The sequence below is a fragment of the Acanthochromis polyacanthus genome, chromosome 19, assembly GCF_021347895.1.
Source record: "Acanthochromis polyacanthus isolate Apoly-LR-REF ecotype Palm Island chromosome 19, KAUST_Apoly_ChrSc, whole genome shotgun sequence".
In the NCBI taxonomy this organism is placed as follows: Eukaryota; Metazoa; Chordata; class Actinopteri; family Pomacentridae; genus Acanthochromis; species Acanthochromis polyacanthus.
In genome coordinates, this window is record NC_067131.1 from 26,142,785 (window position 1) to 26,165,565 (window position 22,781).

Sequence of the window (22,781 nt, forward strand, 5' to 3'; positions counted from 1 at the left end):
CAGTGCTCACATGTTTTCTGTTTTTTTCTTCTATGAGTTGGTGCCCACATGGTTAACCAATGGAAGTGGAGATGAGCCTTCATTCAACGAAGAGTCTGAAATAAATGGATAAAATCTGACAAAGTGTCCTGTCTGAAATGAATTTAACACGCTTTTGCCTTCATATTTATATTAATGTTTACCATCAAAAACATGGTGGTCAACATTGAGGTTAAAAAAGGCAATGGAAATCTCATTGATTTTTATGGCCTTAAACAGCCTTTCACCACCTGAAAACTTCTGAACTGTGCTCAGTATGTTCTAAATGGTCTGAAATGCGCTCTAAGCACCTTATGGGTAATGATTTTGTTATTGACAGTCAAATTTTACATTCCAAATTCCAGATTCCAAAATGTGACCAAAAAATGTGCTTCTAAGCGCCATCTGGGGGAATGATTTTTTCAACAACACTTGGTCAAATTTCGTATTCCAGTTTCCAAAGTCCATCCATGAATGTGACCAAAAAAGTCACATAAAATTATGACCAATAGGGTTTAAATGGTCTGAAACGTGCTCATAAGCACCATCTGGAGGAACGATTTTGTTACCAGCACTCAAATTTCACATTCCAGAATCCATCATTGAATGTGGCCAAATACAGATTTCCCCACTGAAAACAGACAAAAAAAATGTTCTCAAAGCAACATTCAGAAAACATTTTCAAGATGGCAAGTCTTCAGATGACAGACCGTTCTTTACAAGATGTTCCTCTTGTGTGACATTTTAACATAAATGTAGCATTCTGCCTGTAATGTTCTCAGGCTGTATTGGGGTGTTGTGGATGGAAAACATTATAGAACCTGTACATTCTCACAATGTTACATGACAACAAAGAATGGATATTTTCAATGCATTATCCGGAAAATGTTTCAAGAACTTTGTCTTTAAGATGATCATTCTAAGAACTAAAATAAAACACCCAACTGAAAACATTACTAGAACTTTGTGGAACTTTCTCAGAATGTTATTGGACCGTTGCTGCACAGCGATCAGCAGAGAGAAGTGATCTTTAATCAGACCGACTGATGTAGAGCACTGATCAATCTTTAGTGAGAATATTTAGCTGCACATTCTGACAGACAAGGCTCACATTTTTTTGCTCAAGCATTTGTTATATTGGATCATTTTTGTCAATAAATAATCAACATAGTGTAAGTGTAATTTTTTGGTCACATTTCTTTAAAATAGAGCTATACCTGTAAAGTGAACAGTCAGTTCAGCTGTTAGTGTGTAGACTCCACTGATGACCACAGCGATGCAGCGTCTCAACTGAAGACCAAACTTGTTTCTATGAGAAGAAAAGTTCCAAGTGATTTCTGTTTCTGTGTTCAGGCTCAAATGTGAGGAAATGTCTCCACCTACTGGCTTAAAACAGTTGGCCTTGTAGTGGAATTGGAAAATCAGTTGTAATTTGTGAAATCACCCCTTTAGCAGAAGGAAAATGACCCTTGTGTAGCATAGAGGCATGCGATAAATCCACACTGGACTCACACTACTTTATATTAAATAACTGAGAAAGCCTTGGAGTCTTGCCAGTCTGTTCTTCAGGAGGAAATGACATCATGTGGAGCAGGTCATGTGATCTGGAATTAACACATTTCAGTGAGAGGTGTTTTTGTAATGGGTAATTTAGTGGAAAGGGATTTCTCGGATACAGACACAATTTGTTATTTTCCCTAAAAAATTTGATGTATTACCAAAAGAGAAATATGATTATCTCAACTTAATAAAGAGAACACAATCCAAACATTTTTTGAATAAACTCATTTTATTATTGTTTAGCTGATTAGAAGGTGGTTGTTATTCAATTTGAACGGTTAATTAGTTGACATTGTAGTGATATTCAGTCATTTTTTAATTCATAAATGATTCTTTCCATTGTAAATAATTGGAGAATTTGTAAAGACATTATCATAATTAATTTAAAAAAAACATTAGTTGGGAAAAAAAGGTCTCCAGAGTAGCTATACATGCATGAATGGTTTCAAGACAATGCACTTGAAGACAATACACTACAGGAAAAAAAACATTTCAGCTAATTTTATTGGAGGTCACAAGTCAAAAAATTGAGCTCCGTCCATCCTCCCTTCATTAATCTAGTGTGACATGATGTGAGTGAAATCATGCCCGTTAAATGTTAGGTAATGCAGGCTGGAGTCGACTGTGATTCATTGTAAAGGAGGAGCTTCTGGAGCACTGAGGGTTTTGCGTGGGAAGAAGTGGATGACCTAATAGAGCGTGCGCGGTTTGTCAGCTTTTTATCATCCTCCAGCAGCATCCTCGCGCGGAGGAGGGAGGACGGCACGATGGAGCGGATGGAGTCCATGGAGCCGATCTCGGCGTACTATAAAACGGATTACCCGGAGATCCATCCCGAATCCGGATCCAGAGAGACCACCGAGAGCCAGGCAAAAACTCCCCCAGCCCCGACATATGACGAGGAGTTGGTGCACAAGGTAGGACTTTGTGAGGTAACAGAGATACAACACCCAGGAACTGTGCCACAGAGCAGATTGTAAACCAAAAACGCTCAACTCTGTGGAGGCTGGCGAATATTTTCTTTGTTTTTGTCCTAATTTCGGACTCTCAGTGGCTCCGATCCCCGCATAGATGCAGTGTGGATGCCCTAAACAGATCGTTTCTTCTGTTGATCTGTCAGCTTTTAGCTCTTCTCAAGTGGCCTGTTGCTTCTTGCTGCTGCAGATTGAAGAAATCTTTCAATGAGGTCACGTTCTGTTTATATTCTAACTTCCTCTAACATCTGCAGATGGGTTTGTCATTACAATCAAACCTTTAAAAATCTGTTTACACCTGTATTGTTAACATGTTGTCTCTAGACTTTAATTAAATTCTATCTCACTTTATTGAAAAAAAAAACACACAAATAAAAAAATTAACATAAAGACAATTATATATAAAACCAACATAAATACAATCATATATAATATTTGTTGTCAGAAATGGCATAGCAACTCAAAGATCCCTTCGTCAAAGCCACTAAAACAGACTTACATACACAGACTACAGTAACATTGAAAAATGTTTCATGATTTCTTTTAAGTTGAGCTGCTTTCGTATCCACAGGGAAGCAGTTGAGGCTGCTACATTAGTGCGCAAATTCAAAGTCCAAGATAAATTAATCCACTGAATCCCTTCCGGTGCTGGCTTCTGACCTCGCTGTTGATGGAAGTTAAAGTCCCTTTTGGCTTCACTGAAATGTCACATTATATTATAAAGCTGTGCAGTTGGGACAGCTTCCAGGGCGCAGTGCCACTCAAAACTCATTCTTTTTCTGCCTCTTTCTGGGCTTCAGTCACAATGCCCTACTTCCCTTTTAAGTATCATCCACTGAGCAAAATTATGGCATCAACAATTTTAAAATCCATTGTCAAGGAGGGAGATTATTGATTATATTATTTAACATATCTGTTCTACTATTATACAGTCTGCTGCTATGGCATTGCACTTAAAGTACAGATGTGAAAGAATAATTGATTGTTGCTAAATGACTGTTATTAGTGCGAGTTTTGCTTCAGCTGAGCTGTTCTGAAGGCTAATGGTCTATGAGACACTGGCTTTCTAATGCAACCATATCCACTTTGACCAGCTGCCTTTAATTGCTTTTTGCCTTCGAGCAACATGTGTGTGTGTTTACTCATGTCGTGGGGATATAAATCTGTTCATACATCCATGCTGTGGAGATTTGCTTCCCTGTTGGGTAAAGACTTGCTTGGACTATTGCTGTACAATCTTGGGAGTGAGGACATTTTTGGAAATTGAGATTTTGGCGTGTCCTCATTTTTGGCACCGGCGCCTCACAGCTAGAAGATTCCTGGTTTGTGTCCCAGCCCAGTGGGTTTTCACTGAGTGCTCCAGCTTCCTTGCACAGTCTAAAAATATGCTGAGGTTATTTAGTGATTGTAAATTATCTGTAGGTGTGAATGTGAGTGTGCTTGTTTGTCTCTATATGTAGTCCTGTGATAGACCGGTGACCTGTCTATAGTGTCCCCTACGTCAGCCGGGATAGACTCCAGCCCCTCGTTACCCTAATGAGGATTAAGTGGTGCATAGAAAATGGATGGATGGTTTGTTAGAGCAATAACCCTTTCCGCCTGGGAGGTATCTATATCTGTTTTAAAACAACACCAACCACCATTTTTTGAAAGTAAAAGAGCGTGGCATATTCAGCGAAGAAGCCAGTAAGTGCCACCATGACTCAAATGAATGTAGTATTTGATATGCATCATTACTGTTGCACTAAATTTGATAGAGTAGCAGTTGAGAGTTTTTGGAATGGTTCATTAACATTAGTATGACTGATTTGGTGTTACAAGGCTGTTCTTGTCTTTAGTTTTGATGAGGCAGAAGTAAAAATGTAATTTTTTGTTAAATTCCGGCTGGTGCTAGCGAGACTTACTGTATTTCAAAGCTCTCCCCCGTGTCCCTTATCCAGATAAACCCAAGAATGTTCATTTTGGCCTTACACCTGGGGAGCAATGGCTGGCTGGATTTGGGAACGTTTATTGGGTGCAACTTTATTTAGGTTTGGTTTTTGTGATCAGGTTAGAATCAGGTTCTAAGAAATTTTAGATGACAATCAGTGTCTTAACAAAGATGGAGAGAGTAGAAACGTGTACTTGTGTATATGCAGACACTTACATACACACACACAATATTATGAGAAAAGCAGGTGTGCTGGTAAGGGGGGAAGTTGTAGCAATACTAGCTGTTCTATTCTGAAAAAAATCAGCATAATTTCAAGTGAACAGCAGGAACAAGTCAGTCTATCCATGTTGCCCTTTTTGTTCCTAATAGTCATGCTTTCTATATACATGTATATAAAATCTTATACAGTGACTCTTTTCTTTCCTTCACCCTGCCTCATTTTTTTTGTCCCTGAGGCACCAGGATCACACAACAGAAACAGGAGCTTTTTGAGTGCTCTTTGGTTTGGCCAGTGGAGCTGAAATGACTAGAAGAAGCTCTAAGGGGAAACTGTATTTTGGCCATTTTTTCCCTTCATTCTACTACCATGGCGACACTAAGCTCCAGAGAAGTTTAATGAAAATCAATGTCATATTGCTTTTGTGCCACAGTTGAATATCTTCTGGGTTTTTCTAACCTTATCTTACACAAATCTATAAAGGATAAGATAACATTAGATTTGTCTTACTGCCAATAAATCCTATCAAGACCCAAACAAGGTTCATTAGTACATCTCTTAGTACTTTTCAAATTCCCTACTCTCTCTGTGGCTTACAGCTGCTCGTCAACCTTTTAAAAGCTGCAATTATAAAAGCAATTATGTGCATTTTTTATTAAACGACTCTGTGTAATGTGAAAAACACTTCTCACAATGATAAACCCCAGAGACTTTTTACCCAACGTTGCAGTTCACCTCAGTCATACAGAGCATTTGAGTTCCTTTCAGTACACTGATTTGGTTTTGCTGCACACAAACTCTACTTCTATCAACACTGTTTCCAGTTGGCAGCTATTTTCAAACAAAAAGTCGAATAAACCCACTGCATGTACCTGCCAAACAACAAATTGTAGACAGACCCAGTTTGCAGCAAGATGGTTGAGCACTTCGTACTATCTTAAGAGAAAAACATTTTTTTCAAGATTTGATGGAGACCAAAGCAAAGTTACAAAGAGAGTGACTCAGCTCCAAATGAAAGATAGTGTGGCTGGACAAACATGTAGCAGCAATAATACGTCAACAAGCGTAACAAGGCATCATCATGCAAGGGAATTTAAGACTATTACCAAGCTAACACGGATGTAAATCATCAATTTGTTAAGATGCTTAAAGAATCCGCTGCACAAATAAGGTTCACTGATGTTTTTTTTAAACAGATTTTGGACAACAATGGACCTCTATGACTCTGGGGGAATAAGATGTTGTTTATTAGGCTTCGACATATAGTCAATACTTGTTATGGATCCACAGATAAGGCTGAAGTGCAGGGTAAGAGACAGGATGAACAAGCGTAAGGCAAGATAAAACAATAGTTTTTGTCCAACAAAAGTAGTACAGAACATGAACAACAAGTGACGCGAAGGTCACAAACACAATAAATGGCAAAATGCACTCAGAATACTAGAGCCCTCTAGAATAACCATAACCAGAATCAAAATCTGTGGACCCGAGGGTCAGAATCACCAATTAACCTCGGCATGTTTTTGGACTGTGGGAGCAAGCTGGAGTATCCAGAGAAAACCCACGCTGCACAAGGAGAACATTCAGACTCCATGCAGAAAGATCCCAGGCGCCCTAACCAGGACGTAAACCGGGAATCTTCTGAGAGGCAACGGTGCTAACCACCACGCCAGGGTATTGCAAAATACAACAAGGATAAACTAACCCATGATAGGTAAGATTCAGGCAGGAAAGCGGAAGCTACTACGAACACGATCATAAAGCAGAAGGTCTAAGAAACTAATCAGGAAGACTAGATGCTCCAAAAACAGGATACACTACAAGGTCTAGCTTAGAGATTAAACAGGGAACTTAGCTGACTTCAAAAGCAGAGAGGGGGGAACAAGAGGACGTGGCAGGGGATCGGTGACATGTTGCGTTTGGAGTGTGGCTTGGCGGAGGCGGCAGGTGCTGCAGATGTTGGCCCAATCGACGTGGTGGAGGATTCCGGCAGACGAGGGAGGGGATTGTGGAGGAATCCGGGTGTGGGCACGAGCAGGCAGGAGTCCAGATGTGACTGTTTGACAGTCTGGCATCGAGTGGTGTGCAGAAACTCTCTTTATGAAAGAAGAGATAGTTGGCTTGATTACTCCCAACTCCTGCTGACTAGATTGGCAGCACCTGTCCACCAACACTACATGCACACTTGCCCACCTGAGGAGAGTGAGGAAGTGAGGAGGAAGGGAGGAAGGGAGGAACCTGCCACAACCTAGAGCTAGAGGTGGAGGGCAGAACAGTACTTGCTTGTAGTTGGGTGGGATTTTTTTCATGGCATTTATAAGGAAAATATTGAATATTGTCAAATTCATTTATTAGGGATATGTACAGTTAAATGACTACATGTGGCTCCTGTGTTCATATTGCAAATGTATTTGAATGTGTTTCTTAACACACTATTTGTGATCCATACATTTTAGTATTTTATTACAAATTTTGGAATTAATATGGCTCTGTTTTCATCCATCCATTCTCTATACAGCGCTTTATCCTCACTAGGGTCACGGGGGTGCTGGAGCCTATCCCAGCTGACTCGGGTGAAGGCAAGGGACACCCTGGACAGGTCGCCAGTCTGTCACAGGACTACATATACGGACACACAATCACACTCACATTCACACCTATGGGCAATTTAGAGTAATCAATTAACCTCAGCATATTTTTGGACTGTGGGAGGAAGCCGGAGTGCCCGGAGAAAACCCACGCATGCACAGAGAGAACATGCAAACTCCATGCAGAAAGATCCCAGGCTCAGGCTGGGATTTGAACCGGGGTCTTCTTGCTGCAAGGCAAAAGTGCTAACCACTTAAACCACTGTGCAGCCCTGGCTCTGTTTTTCTATTATATATTCAGTTCAATACAATTTTATTTATATAGCGCCAATTACAGGTCAAATTGTCTCAAGATGCTTTACAGAACCTGCATGCCTGAACCATATATTGATATCAAGATATAAAATGACACATGCCATGGAAGAAAAATATGTCTATGTTACCTAACACACATTGCCACTTCTGAAAATTTCATTCAGCCATCAGGTTGACCTTTAGAATTTGGTTCTGTGGCTTTCAACAAAATAAATGATTGGCAATATGGAACCTGTCAAGCTAAATCCATTCCAGCCAAAGTCACAGACATCTTTTTCTCTAGGAAGATAACAGTAATATACCTCATTTTCCAGTCAAGTGTTGATCTGCAGAACTGTATGACTCCAAATTCACATAATGTTACTCCAACTTTCCATTCATTAAAGGGATAATGCATGTGTATTACCACAGGGCAGCTCATATCAAAGCTTACTTCTTAGTAAGAAAAACTGAGTTTATACAGGAAGAAAGGCACTTAATCTGTTTGTGAGGTCTGAAGATGAGTAAAATCTAATTTCCTCCCGTTCTGTCTCTGTCTGTCTCTCTTGCCGCAACACATACACACAATAAACTATGTAGTGTCTAATTCATGAACTTCTGTGGTGCTTTCGTGTAATTGCCTCCAACATCCAAAGGGTTTTTATGAGAGCCCCACTTCCTAGTTAACCTCTGTTACCACAGAAACAGCGTCACACTTCTGTCCCGCCACTCATAAATTCACATTATAATCGTGTGTATCTTCATGTGTAATATTAAGAGTATGATTGTACCATGTTGTCACTCCTATTTGCACATATTCACATGTAAGCGATATGTTGCTATTATTGACATCCTAAAAACAGGTAACAGATGTCATTAAAGGTCTCTGGACACATCATCCGTGTCCAGATAACTAATTACTTTGAAACCCCACCTCTCCGTCCTTTAGCCAGAGCCATCTTAGGCTATCTCTGCTGCGGATGCCCCGTCTCCTCTCCTTACACTCAATGTCTAACTAGCTGAAGGGTATGGCCAAAGACCGGGCTAGATTAGGGTAAAAATGGAGTGCCCTGATAAGAGCTGTGAGGGGCATGGACTGACAGGGACTATGAGATTTAAAAAAAATCTTGAAATTTCTTAATAAAAACTGAAATGGTTTGTAAAAGATTCATTAAAATCATATATACAGGGCTGACTGGGCGAGTGGGAACTTTGTTCTGTTAGGGGTAAGGGTTTGCAAACCCTCTCCATCCTTCCTCCAGTGGAACACACCTTGCTATCAATCCAAGCTGCCGACAGACGCCGATCGGTCCTGCATACTGAGAGCTTCCTTTCGAAGGACTCTTCCAAGCGATCTTGCAACAGAACTGTCAGTGCATTAGTACAGCTTGTTTCGTGGCTTCAGACGCAACATCTGGTCACAGGGTGGTTGCTGAGATGTGGTTGGGGAGTTGTTATTGGAGGTCCACTATCAACTGCCAGTTGCCTTCAGATGTTGCCAGTTGCATTGGATGGTCAGGACTGTTTTGCCCTATCAATTCCTGTGCTGATGGCTGTAGTGATGGTCTTCAGGACTTGCCTGTGCCGTTAACAGCTTGGTGTAGCTAGGTTTTCCAAGCTTCCTGCTGTTTAATTCTCTCCAATTTGTAGGCTCTCATGTCCTCCACTGCTGTTCTCACTTCCTCCTGGATTAAGCCTCGATGCAACCTTGTCTGCTTCCTGAACAGCTCCTTCTATGATCTACATCCTGCCAGTCCTCACTTGGATCCCTGCTTTTGCCACCTTCAGACCACTTGTGTGCCTGTACTGTATCGCCTCTCTGACTCTTTTTACCTTGAATTATTTCTCTGAGGTTTTGAAGGAGTTGCAGTTAACGGCCCCAGCCATTTCCTGAGGTGCTTGGTGGTCCTTTTATTTTAGGTTTTCACAGTTGTGATTGTAGTTTGGGCCGAAAACTACAAAAGGGGAACACAGGGTAGCATACAAGACTTTCATTTGGTTTTATGTCCTATCATGCATTTTTTTTGTCTAAATGACCTTTTTCATTGTCCTTCACCAAGAGTTTTAGTTGTTGCTTGAGATAATCTTCAATTTGTACAGATGTAAATGTAAAGAATTTACTCTGGTGGTCCTGTAAATGTGTGGGGCAATTACAATTACAAGATGGGTAATTGTCCCACCCATTTAATTGTATTAAGCTTGAAGAAAATGCATTATATTGTAATAAGATCTTCTGTGGTGATACTAAACTTGACAGAAAAAAAATATAGAATATTTAACATCAAGACCAAGGATTGACCAATCAGCTTGCCTCAGGTTCACACTATGAGTTGTTGACATTTGCGACGTGTGTACAATTGTTTTAGTTACCCACAATATTTTTTTATAACATATTCCAGCTAATTAGCTCTTTGTGAAGCTTTCAGGAATTGATCTTGTGTTTTAGTTGACTGCTCAGTTGCCATAATACTAATCTATTCATAAACTTAGTCACATTTTCACTGAATTGCAAGCCGAATTTAGAAAATTTTAATTCAAGAAAACATCGACAATGGAAATGATAAAAACTGTTGAATGTATTCTGGTGGCTTGCTGCATTATTGACTATGTTTTTGTCTGGCAAAAGGGTTTAATATTTGTTACAGGCTCACTGCCAGATGTCTTGTTGAGACCACTTCTGAATGGATGATTCAGAAGTGAGGTGATAACAGATGCTCAGCCTGTTTTTTCAGCATCAAAACCCTCAAATCCTTACTTTTCAGAGAGCAGAGAACAGCTTGACTATGTCTCACCTATTCTGTCACAGTCAGAGGGTATTGTCTGTGGAGGTGGTTGGTACTGCTGTGTTCCTAATAGAATATGAAGAATTGGCTGATGGCTGTGGTGACTAACTTGGATGCTTTTGAATGCTGCTTTTCATTGGTTTCATTGTTTTGAAGGTTATCTCCTCCAGCAGTGTGAGTCACGCTGTAATATATATACACTGACAAGCTCTAATAAAAGACAATATTTGTCGTGCTTGAAATGAGAAATGTCCACTGTGACGCAGATGCTGAATAAAATTTAATCAAAACTGAACACACACACACACATGCTGCTTTAAGGAAAAGGCCAGTTAAAGGTAGCTGGTCTATGTGTATATGGTTGCATTATGGAGCCCGTGTCTCATAGACGTTAGCCTTTAGAATAATTCAATTGACGCTAAACTCACACTAATACCACAAAATCTTTTAGCAACAATCAGTTACTCTTTTGAAGCTGTACTTTAAGTGCAATGACATAATAGCAGATTGTATAATAGCAGAACAAATGTGTTAAATATAATTTATAAATAGTCTACAGCATAAACAGTCTGTGTTCAGTAGCAGCTGTCCTTGTTAGAGTGAGGTAAAGTGGTCGAGCACAAAAAAAGTGCACAAGTGTGACTGTGCAGAAGACTTTTTAGTCTGTAAAGTCTAAGTTTGTATTTCCTTTTTGTTGGCCTTTTTAGCCTTTATTATATAGGACAGTGGAGAGTGACAGGAAACATGGGGAGAAGAGCAAATGGCTATGGGATGGACTCGAACCCATGACTGCTGCATCGGGGACTATAGTCCTGGTTTATATCATCACACATAAAAAAGCTTACAGTGATACAGATTGAGGCTCGTGCCATAATTCGTTGCAATCCTAAGAGTGTTCCTCAGACCGACATCTTCCACAAGACTAATTGGAAGCTAACTACGTCGCTGCAGCATTTGTGAGCTTGTCTTGTTTTAGTTTATCTCTACTTTTCCCACACACTGCATCCAGCATAGTCTGACGAAGCCTCCCTCCACTGTTAGTTTGGGTGAGATGTGATGACGTCCATCCCAAATACTGATCAACATCCAGCCCTCCTGTGAGCCACAATTTGTCTGTTTGTGTATTCAGAGCCCGTGAGCAACCAGTCGAAAGTTTTAGAATGCCCCAATTTTTCCAGTTTTTTATTGAAATTCAAGTAGTTCACATCCAATGAATAGCTTGAAATGGTACAAAGGTAAGCGGTGAACTGCCAGAGGTTAAAAAAATAATAAGGTAAGGTTACCCAAAACTGAAAAAGGATGTACATTTTAGAATTATACAAAAAGGCATTTTTCAGGGAACAAAAAATGGATTAACAACTTAAAACTGTTCTGCAGCAATGGAGGTTGCTCAAGCCTTGACAGTTAAGGCTACCAAATCCTACAGGTGTCCCAACTGTTCTTGATTACTTCCAACCTCCTCTGTCGGCATAAAAGTAGTGCTGGAACACACCATGGCACCATACCCTCCAAAGCATTATTTGAACAGTATTGTACTGCAGAAAGTAGTATGTTGCTGCAAAAATAGTGAGGAAAAGGCAGTTAAGAATAGAAGAGAGACAGACCATCATAACATTTAAAAATGTAGATCTTTCCTAGAAAATTGTGAAGAAAGTCAAGGTGTCAGAGAGTACAGTTTTCTTCACCATCAAATGGCACTCAGAGACTGGAGAAACTCTGACAGGAAGAGGTCTGGAAGACCCAAAGCCACAACAGAATCAGAAGACAAGTTTCTGAGAGTCAACAGCTTAGTGATAGGCAGCTCACAGAACAACAGCTTCTAGTACAGCTTAATAGTGGTCGTAGTAAGAAGTCTCAGTTTCAGCTGTGAAGAGAAGACTTGGAGTAGCAGGTTTGACAGGTTGAGGTGCAGCAAGAAAGTCATTGCTTAGATGTCAGAATAAGATAAAGAGGCCATGAAACACCGGCAATGGACTACTGAGGACTGGATGAAGGTATTATGGACTGATGAATCAGAATTTGAAATCTTTAGTTCGTCATGCAGGATTTTTGTATGCTGTTGAGTAGGAGAAGGGATGGTTCCTCAGTGTCTGACATAAACTGTCAAACATGGAGGAGGAAGCGTGATAATCTGGGGCTGTTTTGCTGGATCCAGGGTCAGTGACTTGTACAGAGTGAGAGGAACCCTGAACCAAAACAGCTACCACAGCATTCTGCAGCACCATGCAGTACCCTCTGGTATGTTCTAGTTGGTCAAAGGTTCATCCTGCGACAGGATAATGACCCAAAACATCAGTCTAAGCTATGCTAGAACTACCTTAGGAAAAAAGAACAAGATGGTAAACTTGAAAAAAATGGAGTGGCAGCACAGTCTCCCGACTTAAACCGCACAAAGCTGGTTTGGGATGAATTGGACAGAAGAGTGAAAGCAAAAAACCAACAAGTGTCACACATTTATGGGAAGTTCTGCAACAGAGTTGGGAAGCACTTTCTGAAGAATATTTGATTTCCACTGTGGAAAGGATGCCACAAGTGTGTTCAGCTGTTCTATCTGCCAAAGGTGGCTTTGATTCAAAAGTTTAGAAAATATTTTGGTTTGTAAACTGATTTTTTTTACTTCATTTGTTTATTTGTTCTATGCTTTCATTTTAGAGCACAATTAATATGAACATGAACATGCAAAATTTCCAATAACAAACTGAAAATATCAGTGTGTTCTAAAACTTTTGACAGGTAGTGTATGCATGGTTGCGGTTAAGAATCCTTACTGTTTGTGTTTTCCTGCAGACAATCCTGGTAGGGGACAGTGGTGTGGGGAAAACTTCTCTGCTGGTGCAGTTTGATCAGGGCAAGTTCATCCCTGGCTCCTTCTCTGCTACAGTGGGCATTGGATTCACGGTTTGTGTGTCTTTTACATACAGTTCATTCTCTTGTAGAAATGAAAAATTGTGTTTAAAGTGCAAGTTCACACAACTTATTTATAGACAAAATATTTCTCACTAGTTCAAGTCTAATTTGTTCAAATTTCTATCCAGGATATCTGTCTCTGAGTTCTTCATACTACCAGTGGTCTCTTTTCAGGTGCCTCTTGTCACTTAACCCAAACCCTCTGTAAGAAATTAGGCAGTTCTGGCACAAAAGTAAAATCTGAACCATTACTTTTCTCCTACAATGTTTTCTTCATTTACTCCATAAAGTAATACTAATTCTTTAGTTGATGCCAATAGCTAATAATTGCAGGTGAAAAGGGTGCAACACCATGGCACAATTGAAAGAGCGCCAGTTCAACCTCCAATGCTGAAATATAGGTTGTCAAAAACATGATCATTGTTTTGTCATTGCTCCATTTTTAATAAATCATTTATTGCTAAGTCATGTCATGATGCTACATCCAAGCAAAACTGACAGGGTTTGTGAGTAACTTTTCTGTGTGCTGTGGGGGAGGCAAAAGTCTTATAAACAGATGTTTCAAAGTTCCTCAAAACCAGAACTATGTGCATGGATAGATACTACTTAACATGATGGTTTCATTGTTTTTGTAATTTGGTTTAAACAATCTTCTGTCTCAAATTTCTCCTCTGTTTCTGCTACTTTCAGAATAAAGTCATAGCTGTGGACAACGTAAACATCAAACTACAGGTCAGTAAGTAAATCAGTTCTCAGCCCACAGCAATAGCAATGTAAACAGTAAGGACACTCAAAGCTGTGTTCCAGCAGCTTCTAATTCATTGCAGACTTGCATTTAGATGATTCATGATCGACGATTGACTTTTGACCACCCTGACCAATTGTCTCAGATGCACAGATGATTCTGGAGTCTGTAGCTGCTTTAAAGTAGCTCCAAGGGACCTTCGTGTCTAATGAATCTATCGAATCGCTCCTATTAAAATAGTCTCAGAGGATTAAATGTGCTTTCACCTGAGCACCTTGATTTTAAAGCACTTACTGGGTTCCTCGTGTGCACCAGTGCTGTAACTGAAAAATCAAAGTCAGCCAAGTGTAAAAAGCTCAATTTCTTTTCTATCTCAGATTTGGGACACAGCGGGACAGGAGAGATTTAGAAGTGTGACACATGCTTATTACAGAGATGCACACGGTAAGACAATATAAACCATAATCTACATCACAGACTTTATATCTATCTAAATATGTGTTGCTATGTATAGACTAACTGCATTAGACCTACATGCCATTTCATCATTTTCTTTATTGGTTTTCTCTCCAAAGCTTTGCTTCTTTTATATGACATCACCAGCAAATCATCCTTTGACAACATTAGGGTAAGTATGGAATATTTCTCCCATGATATGGGAATTGGTTAATAAAGAAGAGGAAATGGTTCTCAACAAAATGGAAATAAAACATAGTGAGCTGATAGTGCCTATACACTGTCATGGTATGCTAAGGGAGAACCCATTTACAGACATTAATTAGGACAAGGGGATCAGGGGCTGAGGCAGGGATCCTGACAGTTCAGATGTAGGTGGATGACAAATTAAAGGGGAAAAAACACAATTTCTTGGACACCATCTGCTGTCAGAACAGCTTCAATGGTCTTTGGCATTGAGTATCCCAGTCTCTTCTGAAGTGGTAGACACAACTTTTCCCAAAGATATTCTCTCATTTGGTATTTTGGTGATGGCGGTGAGGAGCACTGTATACAATCCAAATCTACCCAAAGCTGGATTGAGATCTGGTGACTGTGATTCACAACAGTTTCATATTTAGAAAATCAATCACTGACTCATTTTGCCTTACGAATAGGAACCTCTCATCCTGGAAGAGACCATGTCCATCAGGATCGAAATGTTTTATCACAGGTGAACAACTTTGTATTGATGTGCAGTGACTCTTCTCTCTAAGGGTTTACCCATTAAAGTGGACCCAAAACATAGCAGCAAAATCCCCCACGGTATAATAAAGCCACTGGATCCACTCACTCTCGAGGTCAAGGGTTCATGCCTGCCTTTCATTTGTCAAGCATCTGTTAGTAAGGGCTGTCGGTGGGTGAGCTTCACTGCACTAATCTTCGAAATTGTATTAATTCAATGGCTGAAGTATATTTTCACTTAAAACATTGGGTCTAATAACTCCAGAGTAGTTGTCGTGGTAAAGTACACAGTATGTAGCAACATGCAAACATTGGTTGATTCATTTCTTTTGTGCAGTAAATGGGTTTTCCTAAAAGCCTCCACTTTAGTCACTCAGCCTACATAGATGGCATGGATGGATGGATGGTAAGGGAATCAGGTCAGAAAATGACAAAGACGCCTCATTTTGTTTCAAAGCTGAAGGTAAATTGGTCTGATATTCTGCTTAAACAACATACGAGTTGATTTTACAAAACGGTATTTCAAAAGATACTTTAGATTAAGTTGGCTGACAGTTACAGCAAAGCTAAATGACAAGTTCGAGTTAGACTATGGAGCTAGGCATTATAGTTTAAGCAGAATATCCAAGACTTTCCGTATCATCACAATTTTGTTTGTTTATTTCAGTACTGTAGAATGTAAATTACTTCCCTTTGAATGTGACTATTGCAAATCTCAAATTAGCCTCTGCTACATGTATGCCCAAATGAACTGTACATGTACATGTTTGCCTTGTGTGTCTGTCACTCTTTCTCCAGGCATGGCTAACAGAGATCCATGAGTATGCACAAAGTGATGTAGTCATCATGTTGCTTGGAAACAAGGTGAGAGGCAATGGTTTGAAAAGGTTAGTGTGTGAAGGAAAACACTGGAAATAGTGGTTTCTGGATGAAATAGGTTCAGAAAAATGTTGACTTAGCATTAAGAAGAATGTAAAATTGAGTAGCCTCTCAGGTCATGGGGATGTAAAACAGTAAGGACACTCAAAGCTGTGTTCCAGCAGCTTCTAATTCATTGCAGACTTACATTTAGATGGTTCATGATTGACGATTGACTTTTGACCACCCTGACCAATTGTCTCAGATGCACAGATTATTTTGGAGTCTGTAGCTGCTTTAAAGTAGCTCCAAGGGACCTTCGTGTCTAATGAGTGTATCGAATGGCCCCTATTAAAATTGGCTCAGAGGAGTCAGCAGCTGCAGTCAACTGTAGCCACTCATGAGAAGTTAAGAGGTTATGCTACTAAGAAAATTTGATTAACACAGCTTTCTACGTAACCAGAAATGATAAATCAAGTTGCTGTATGTAAATTCTATACCCATCAGATTTTGTCATATTTTCAGGAGTCATATAATAAATTGGTTCAGAACAAAAACGCATGATTGTTTTTTTGTGACAAAGATGCATGTGTTTCAATGATTCCATCACAGAAAATCATAGAAGAGACACATCAGTCATTGGAAACTCAAGACTGCCACGGTCTGTACAAATGTAAATTTGCTAACCAATGACAATATGGATCTAAACATGGGTTTCAAAGTATTCAAGCAGAATGTGGTTCATTAGTTTTTTGACAAAACAGTACATTTGATATACTCCACATGCTGAATTTTGATATAATAGGAGAACCAAACTTCCTACTGATCATCTTGGCAGAACAAATGTTATTTAATCAAAAAAAAAATCTCAACCTGCACATTTCTGTAATGCTCAACAAATGCGTTATCCAAATCTACATTGTTGAATGCCACACAGCTTATGTCCATTTTCAGACCCTCTTCCCCTGGCTTGACTAAAGCATGCTAACATTCACTTGTTTTATTGCATCAAATCTTTAGTGAAGTTTTAATCTAGCCATATTGTGTCCCTCTTTCAGGCTGACATGAGCAGTGACCGAGCAATTAGAAGAGATGAAGGAGAGAGACTGGCCAGAGTGAGTTTGTCATTCACTGCTGTACAAGCACAACTGTTTACTATGCTGCTTACAACTGGTTGCTCATATTCATGTCTTCAGGAATATTCGGTTCCCTTCATGGAGACGAGTGCCAAAACGGGAGTCAACGTAGACCTGGCCTTCACTGCTGTGGCCAAGTATGATACAGTCTTCACTCAATACCTTTTAACACTATAGCTGCAGGATTTTTTAAAAATTAAAATGAACTTAAAACTGATTTTGTAGCATACAATGGGATATATATATTCCAAGATAAGAGAGCCCCACCATCCAAAGAGAGATGTATGGCGTTTCCCCTAATAAGACCAGGCTTTGCCTAGAAACTTCTCCAAATATCTATGAAGCCCACATTGTTTTCTGGACATCACTTCAACATCTAGTGGTTGAATTATGACATCTCATCACTGAACCGATTGGTCAGGGGTCCAGAGAAAACTACATTGTTTCAGCAAAATTGCACACTGATTCCACATTAATTTTAGACACCTCTGATTGTCTTAATCGGATGTCATTACCATCATCATGAATTACAATCTTATGTTTACGTTTATCCTTTACCAGCAGTTATAAATATGATTCAACTTTGCCCATTTTGGCCCCAGGAATCCATCTCACTGTGGTTGCTAGTGTCTTTAACTTAGTTTGGTATTACAGAGTTTCCAATTACCAGTCTTTTTCTCAGCAGGTGTGTTGCTAAGTGGGGAAAATACGATTAGAAATGTTAACGGGAGGTGGTTGGTGAATCACAGGCTTTGTTTGGGACTATACTTTCTACAGACAGTCCCCTAGGTGCTACGGAAATGGACACAGGAGCTATGCTCGGTCGCTACGTACCAGCTACCGGGGGCTGACTAGCTGCTACAACTATTGAGTTGTTTAACACAGCACGGAGCTGTGCCTCGCCTCCAAAACAACGAACAAGCTACATTTATTATACGTATCATTATTATTAAAGGAGGCAGGCCAGTAACTAAGCATAAAACACATTGACCAGAAGAGAGAGGGAGAAACAGAAGTAATGTCCAGCTTCTTAGCTGCTAGGCTAGCAGATCCCAAACACCAAGTTATATAAAGAACTATGAAGCAGTTTTGCACACAAGCGCTTTAGGGCCGGTTTGTGTAGTAATTTCACTCATCGTACAGGTGGTTTTTAGTGTCAGTAAGCAGAATTTAACATTAACTGAGATAGAGAAATGAACAGCCGTAACACTAGCGCAGGATCAGCTGAAGACAGGAAAACAGGAAGTGCTACGTCACCTTGCTGCGCAGGACAGGAAGTTCATCACCGGATCAAAAATGTAAGATAGAACAGAATAAAATAGCTTTATTGTCACTGTACACAAAAATTATACAACGAAATTGATGGGAGCATCTCCCCTTACCACACTTAAAAACTTTAAATATGCAATATGCATACATAATAAAAACGATAAATAGAAAGAACATAAAAGTCTGCATGTACACACTCTCACGTAACACTGTCCCATGTTTGGCCAACAGAAAATTGTCCAGAAGTATCTGTGGGGGGTTACTCCTTTGAGTTTAAAATTCTAAATAAATGAAGTTTTTTGAATTGAACTGAACTGAATTGTGATGTCATATAATACATGCCTTGAAAGGCCCAGATTTTACATCCATCCATCCGTCCATTCTCTACACACCTCTTTATCCTCACTTGGGTCGTGGGCGGGTGGGGTGGTGTTCAAAGGAAATGTTAGATTTAATTATGTCTGATCTCTTCATATTTCCAAAGCAGAAACATTACAGTATACATGTACAGGCATGTATTTCTTATCACAGCAGAAAAATCCTCTACAACAGCTTTAAATGAAAGTTTTACTCAGCAGTTTTTACATCATACTGACAGCATTGATGTGATCTTCTTACTCTAAGATTTCTGGTTCTGCTTTCTAGGGAACTGAAGCACCGGGCTGTCCAGCACCAGCACCCCAACCAACCCAAGTTCCAGATTCACGATTATATTGAAGCACAAAGAGAGAAGTCAGGCTGCTGTAGCTACTTCTAAATCTTAGCTGCAGAATCGTCCTCCCACCACTCAGGTGAACAGACTGTCAGAGACACACCGAGAGCTGCTGAGTGAGACGAAGCCCTGTTACTCACTGCTGCTACCAAGATATTACACTGCCATTCATTCGAAACCACAAGCCATAAGTGCATCTCTCAATGAAGAAGGACAAACCAAACTTTAGACTCACACAAGCAACAGTTTAAGTATGAACAATTTTTCCAACTCTTTAGGCATCTTAAAATCACTGATGATTTTAAATTTTGATCTATAGTAAAACTAGTTAACTCTATTAGAAAACAGCATTATGCATTTTCTTGAGATGATTACATCAATACCACTCTCATGCTTTTGTGATAAATATGATGTTGGAGTCAATGCATGGTTAGTCTAGGTTAGCATAAAGAGCAGAGGCAGCAGTTCTGTCCAAACAGTCTCAGAGCTCACTCATTAACACAGAGTGCATGTGTACATTTGTTTAATCCACGGACAAACAGAAATACAACACAATCAAGAGTCCACAGACACTATAGTGACCTTGGCTAGCATGTTTACAAGAGGCTGTTTTCCACTGCAGGAACTTTTGGGTTGTTTTCAGAGTGGCCCAAATGTTTGTTCAGATTTTGAGAAAAAGTACCTAGTTCAGGATAGACCCTGAAAAACTGCTATGAAGGTCTCAAAGTTGATTGTTTAAAATCGGGGAGGAAAATAAGTTCCATTTCTTCTGCCATCTTGCTGCCCTGTCACTCCAACATCTACAGCAACAACAAAAAAAATCACTATATTGGCAAACATCACCTGTATCTATGTAAACAGATTGCAGATTTGGAAAAATGCTTTATGTTTGTATTTTTTATTTTTTATTTTGCAGTGCCACAAAAAAATGGTAAAAGATTGAGGCAGGACATGGTGTGGGCATTTACAGGAAGGTATTTGGTCATAAACAATATATGAACCAAGAATAAGTACTTTTTTAAATACAGACCTTTAGTTTTGAAGGTTTTTGATCAGAAACCAAAGTATAGATATTTTCACAGCAAAGAATTTATATACACTAACTTCTCTTTGCTTAGCTTATCATTGTGAATGAAGCTCCATACTATACACAAAGACATACAATTGATATCAATCTTTTCATCTTATTTTTAGAAAAAAAAAAGTGAATTAGCTTACTACCCAAAATATTTAACTTTTCAGTGATTAAATTCTGTAATTCATGAAAATGTTTTACCTGTTATTTAAATTATTGCTGACTGGAGAACAAGGATGTTACCAACAGACCTGTTTGCCAAAGTGCTAGATATTGTAGATGTTAGGGACACCACGCATCACTGACAAAAGCCAGAAGACAACACAGACTCATGGCAAATTTGTAAAATTAGATTTGCACTAAAATGTAACCATTGCTGCAACCTTATGTATCACACAATTGCTCCAGACAGAGGCCAAACATTGTGTCATGGATACAATTCAAAGCCAAGCACGTGGATAAAAGCCCGTTCTGTTTCGGACTTAAACTGGATAACTCCTGACTTGGTATTCTTGAGAAGTCAGAGTCGACTGCTGGTGAAAGTGAGCTGATTCAGGAAATGCTCAGGGACACATCTGATGGAAAAAAAGAAGACTGCTGGACATCTGTACTTGTGGCCATGTAGAAGAATAGACCCATGAAGTGTGCCTCTAGAGGAGGAATCCTGTATAAGACCAACACAACTTGAGTCACTTGACATTGAACTGTGATTGAATTTCTAATTTTGTCAGTCATTTAGGGAACACCTATGTACATTTGTGCATTTATGAGTGCAGTGAACACATTTATGAGAAAATGTTTGACATGTATGATGATGCTGAAAAAGCTTACATTTTGTCCTAATGCCCTGATTGTGAACTTTAATTTAAAGCAGCTCAGTTGCATGCTGGATTGCATGTGTTCTATCTGTGTGCAACTCCTTACAGAATATATCTAAGTCTTTATATCTGCATCAGAAAGAATATAAGAAGATGAATAAGTAATGCACATATGTAATCAAATCTTAACTCAATGGTCATGGTTAAGTTTGGTTTTGGAAATACAACATCAGGTATAGAATATCTAGTAAGTCCACATCACCACATTAATCGATTTTTTAAATATGTTTGTGGTCACTTTGGGGAGGAAAACAAGCCGTAAAAATGCACAGCGTGTCTTGCTTACAGCATTTATTGCTTAAAAATTGCTTTGGAAAATGTGTCAGCAAACAGTTACATGAGATGTATAAGCATTAATATTAAGTCAGCACTCAAGCTAAATGCTACACAGTTTTCACCAGATTTTTACTAACTTTGTTGGGACATTTTGTCTCTATGTTAGCAAAAGATTTGTACATGAGATGAGACTAATGATAATAGAACAATACAGTAGAGCTGTGTGCTAGACGACCAAAACAATGAGCTTAAAGATGGAAAAATGCTACACAAGGTCAAGGTTTGGTGACATTTTCTCAATTATACATCTTCCTTTGATCAATTTCTAATTTCTAAATATTGATAAGTTCAGTTTAAAAGGAATAATAATGTCAAGCAAAAGCTCTGTGTTACTGTATGACAAGAAAGTTCATGAATTTGTATTGATTACAGTATGCAATGCTTTTCTGCAGAGATGTCGAAATGGCCCATGACTGTGTGTATGCTGGGTCTGATGTGGTTAATAACCTAAAATGATCCAGATTGTGACCAGTAGGCCTTGTGTGTACGAAGCAGCTGTTTGTTTGTTTTTTGGTCAACCATGCTGCAAAAAGTTGTATTTGATGTGTCCAATGCTGCATAAAAAATAAATTATTTTTCACAAAGCAGCAGTCTTCCTCACAGTCACCTTTGCCGTTTTTCAGTTCAGTTCAACTCAACTAAGAGACAGTTTGCACGAGCTGGACCCTGGCTTAGTTAGTTTTAGTGATAGACTCTCACTTCTGAAACGTCAAAATCAACCTCTCATATATAGTAAAGTAAGAAAGAAGGAAAAAGAAAACAACTTCCAGGTGCTGGATTAGCCTTCAAGATAAAAGCACAAGGTTGTTTTTTGTTGAATCTCTCTTTAGCCTACTACAGTTTTCTCAGTCTATGTAAATGTATGGTATTTCGTTTGAATTATTTCTCATCTGCGTGCCTGCAGTCAAGTCAAATTGCAGAAATATAGATTTTTTAAAACAACTTGATCTGTCAACTTCTTTTAAGGAAGTGTGATGTTCTGGTTAAATAAAGTGGGTCACTTAAATTAAGCCTTAAACTGATCATAAATGTGAGAAAACAACAAATCAAAGTTGAATCCAATAATACAGCATTAAGTCATAGTCTTATTAGTTACACATAAATAGTCAACTCTAAACTGGGAATACAGACGATAATTTGATAGATTTTATAACTTAAAACATATTTCATTCTTAAAAAGGAACTAATTTGTGCTTTTTCACTTGTTTTTGTAAGTAATTTATATGCATCAAGTAGACCGCAGGAGGAAGATCAGAGTAAAATAACCTAAAAATAACCACAACTGAAATTTTTCTTTTGTTTTAGTGCAAAAAAAGTGC

General features: G+C 39.1%; 1 protein-coding gene across 1 annotated transcript; it reads left to right on the top strand.

The window, feature by feature from the left end:
* The first annotated feature begins 2,260 nt into the window (after positions 1-2,260).
* Positions 2,261-22,049, top strand: LOC110963170 (ras-related protein Rab-37-like). The gene is made up of 9 exons (XM_022211387.2): positions 2,261-2,495; positions 13,155-13,265; positions 13,965-14,006; positions 14,397-14,463; positions 14,595-14,647; positions 15,997-16,062; positions 17,115-17,171; positions 17,253-17,329; positions 19,107-22,049. Exons 1-9 carry the CDS (start codon positions 2,346-2,348, stop codon positions 19,216-19,218), a joined length of 735 nt encoding a protein of 244 aa, XP_022067079.1. The 5' UTR covers positions 2,261-2,345; the 3' UTR covers positions 19,219-22,049.
* The last annotated feature ends 732 nt before the right edge of the window (positions 22,050-22,781 follow it).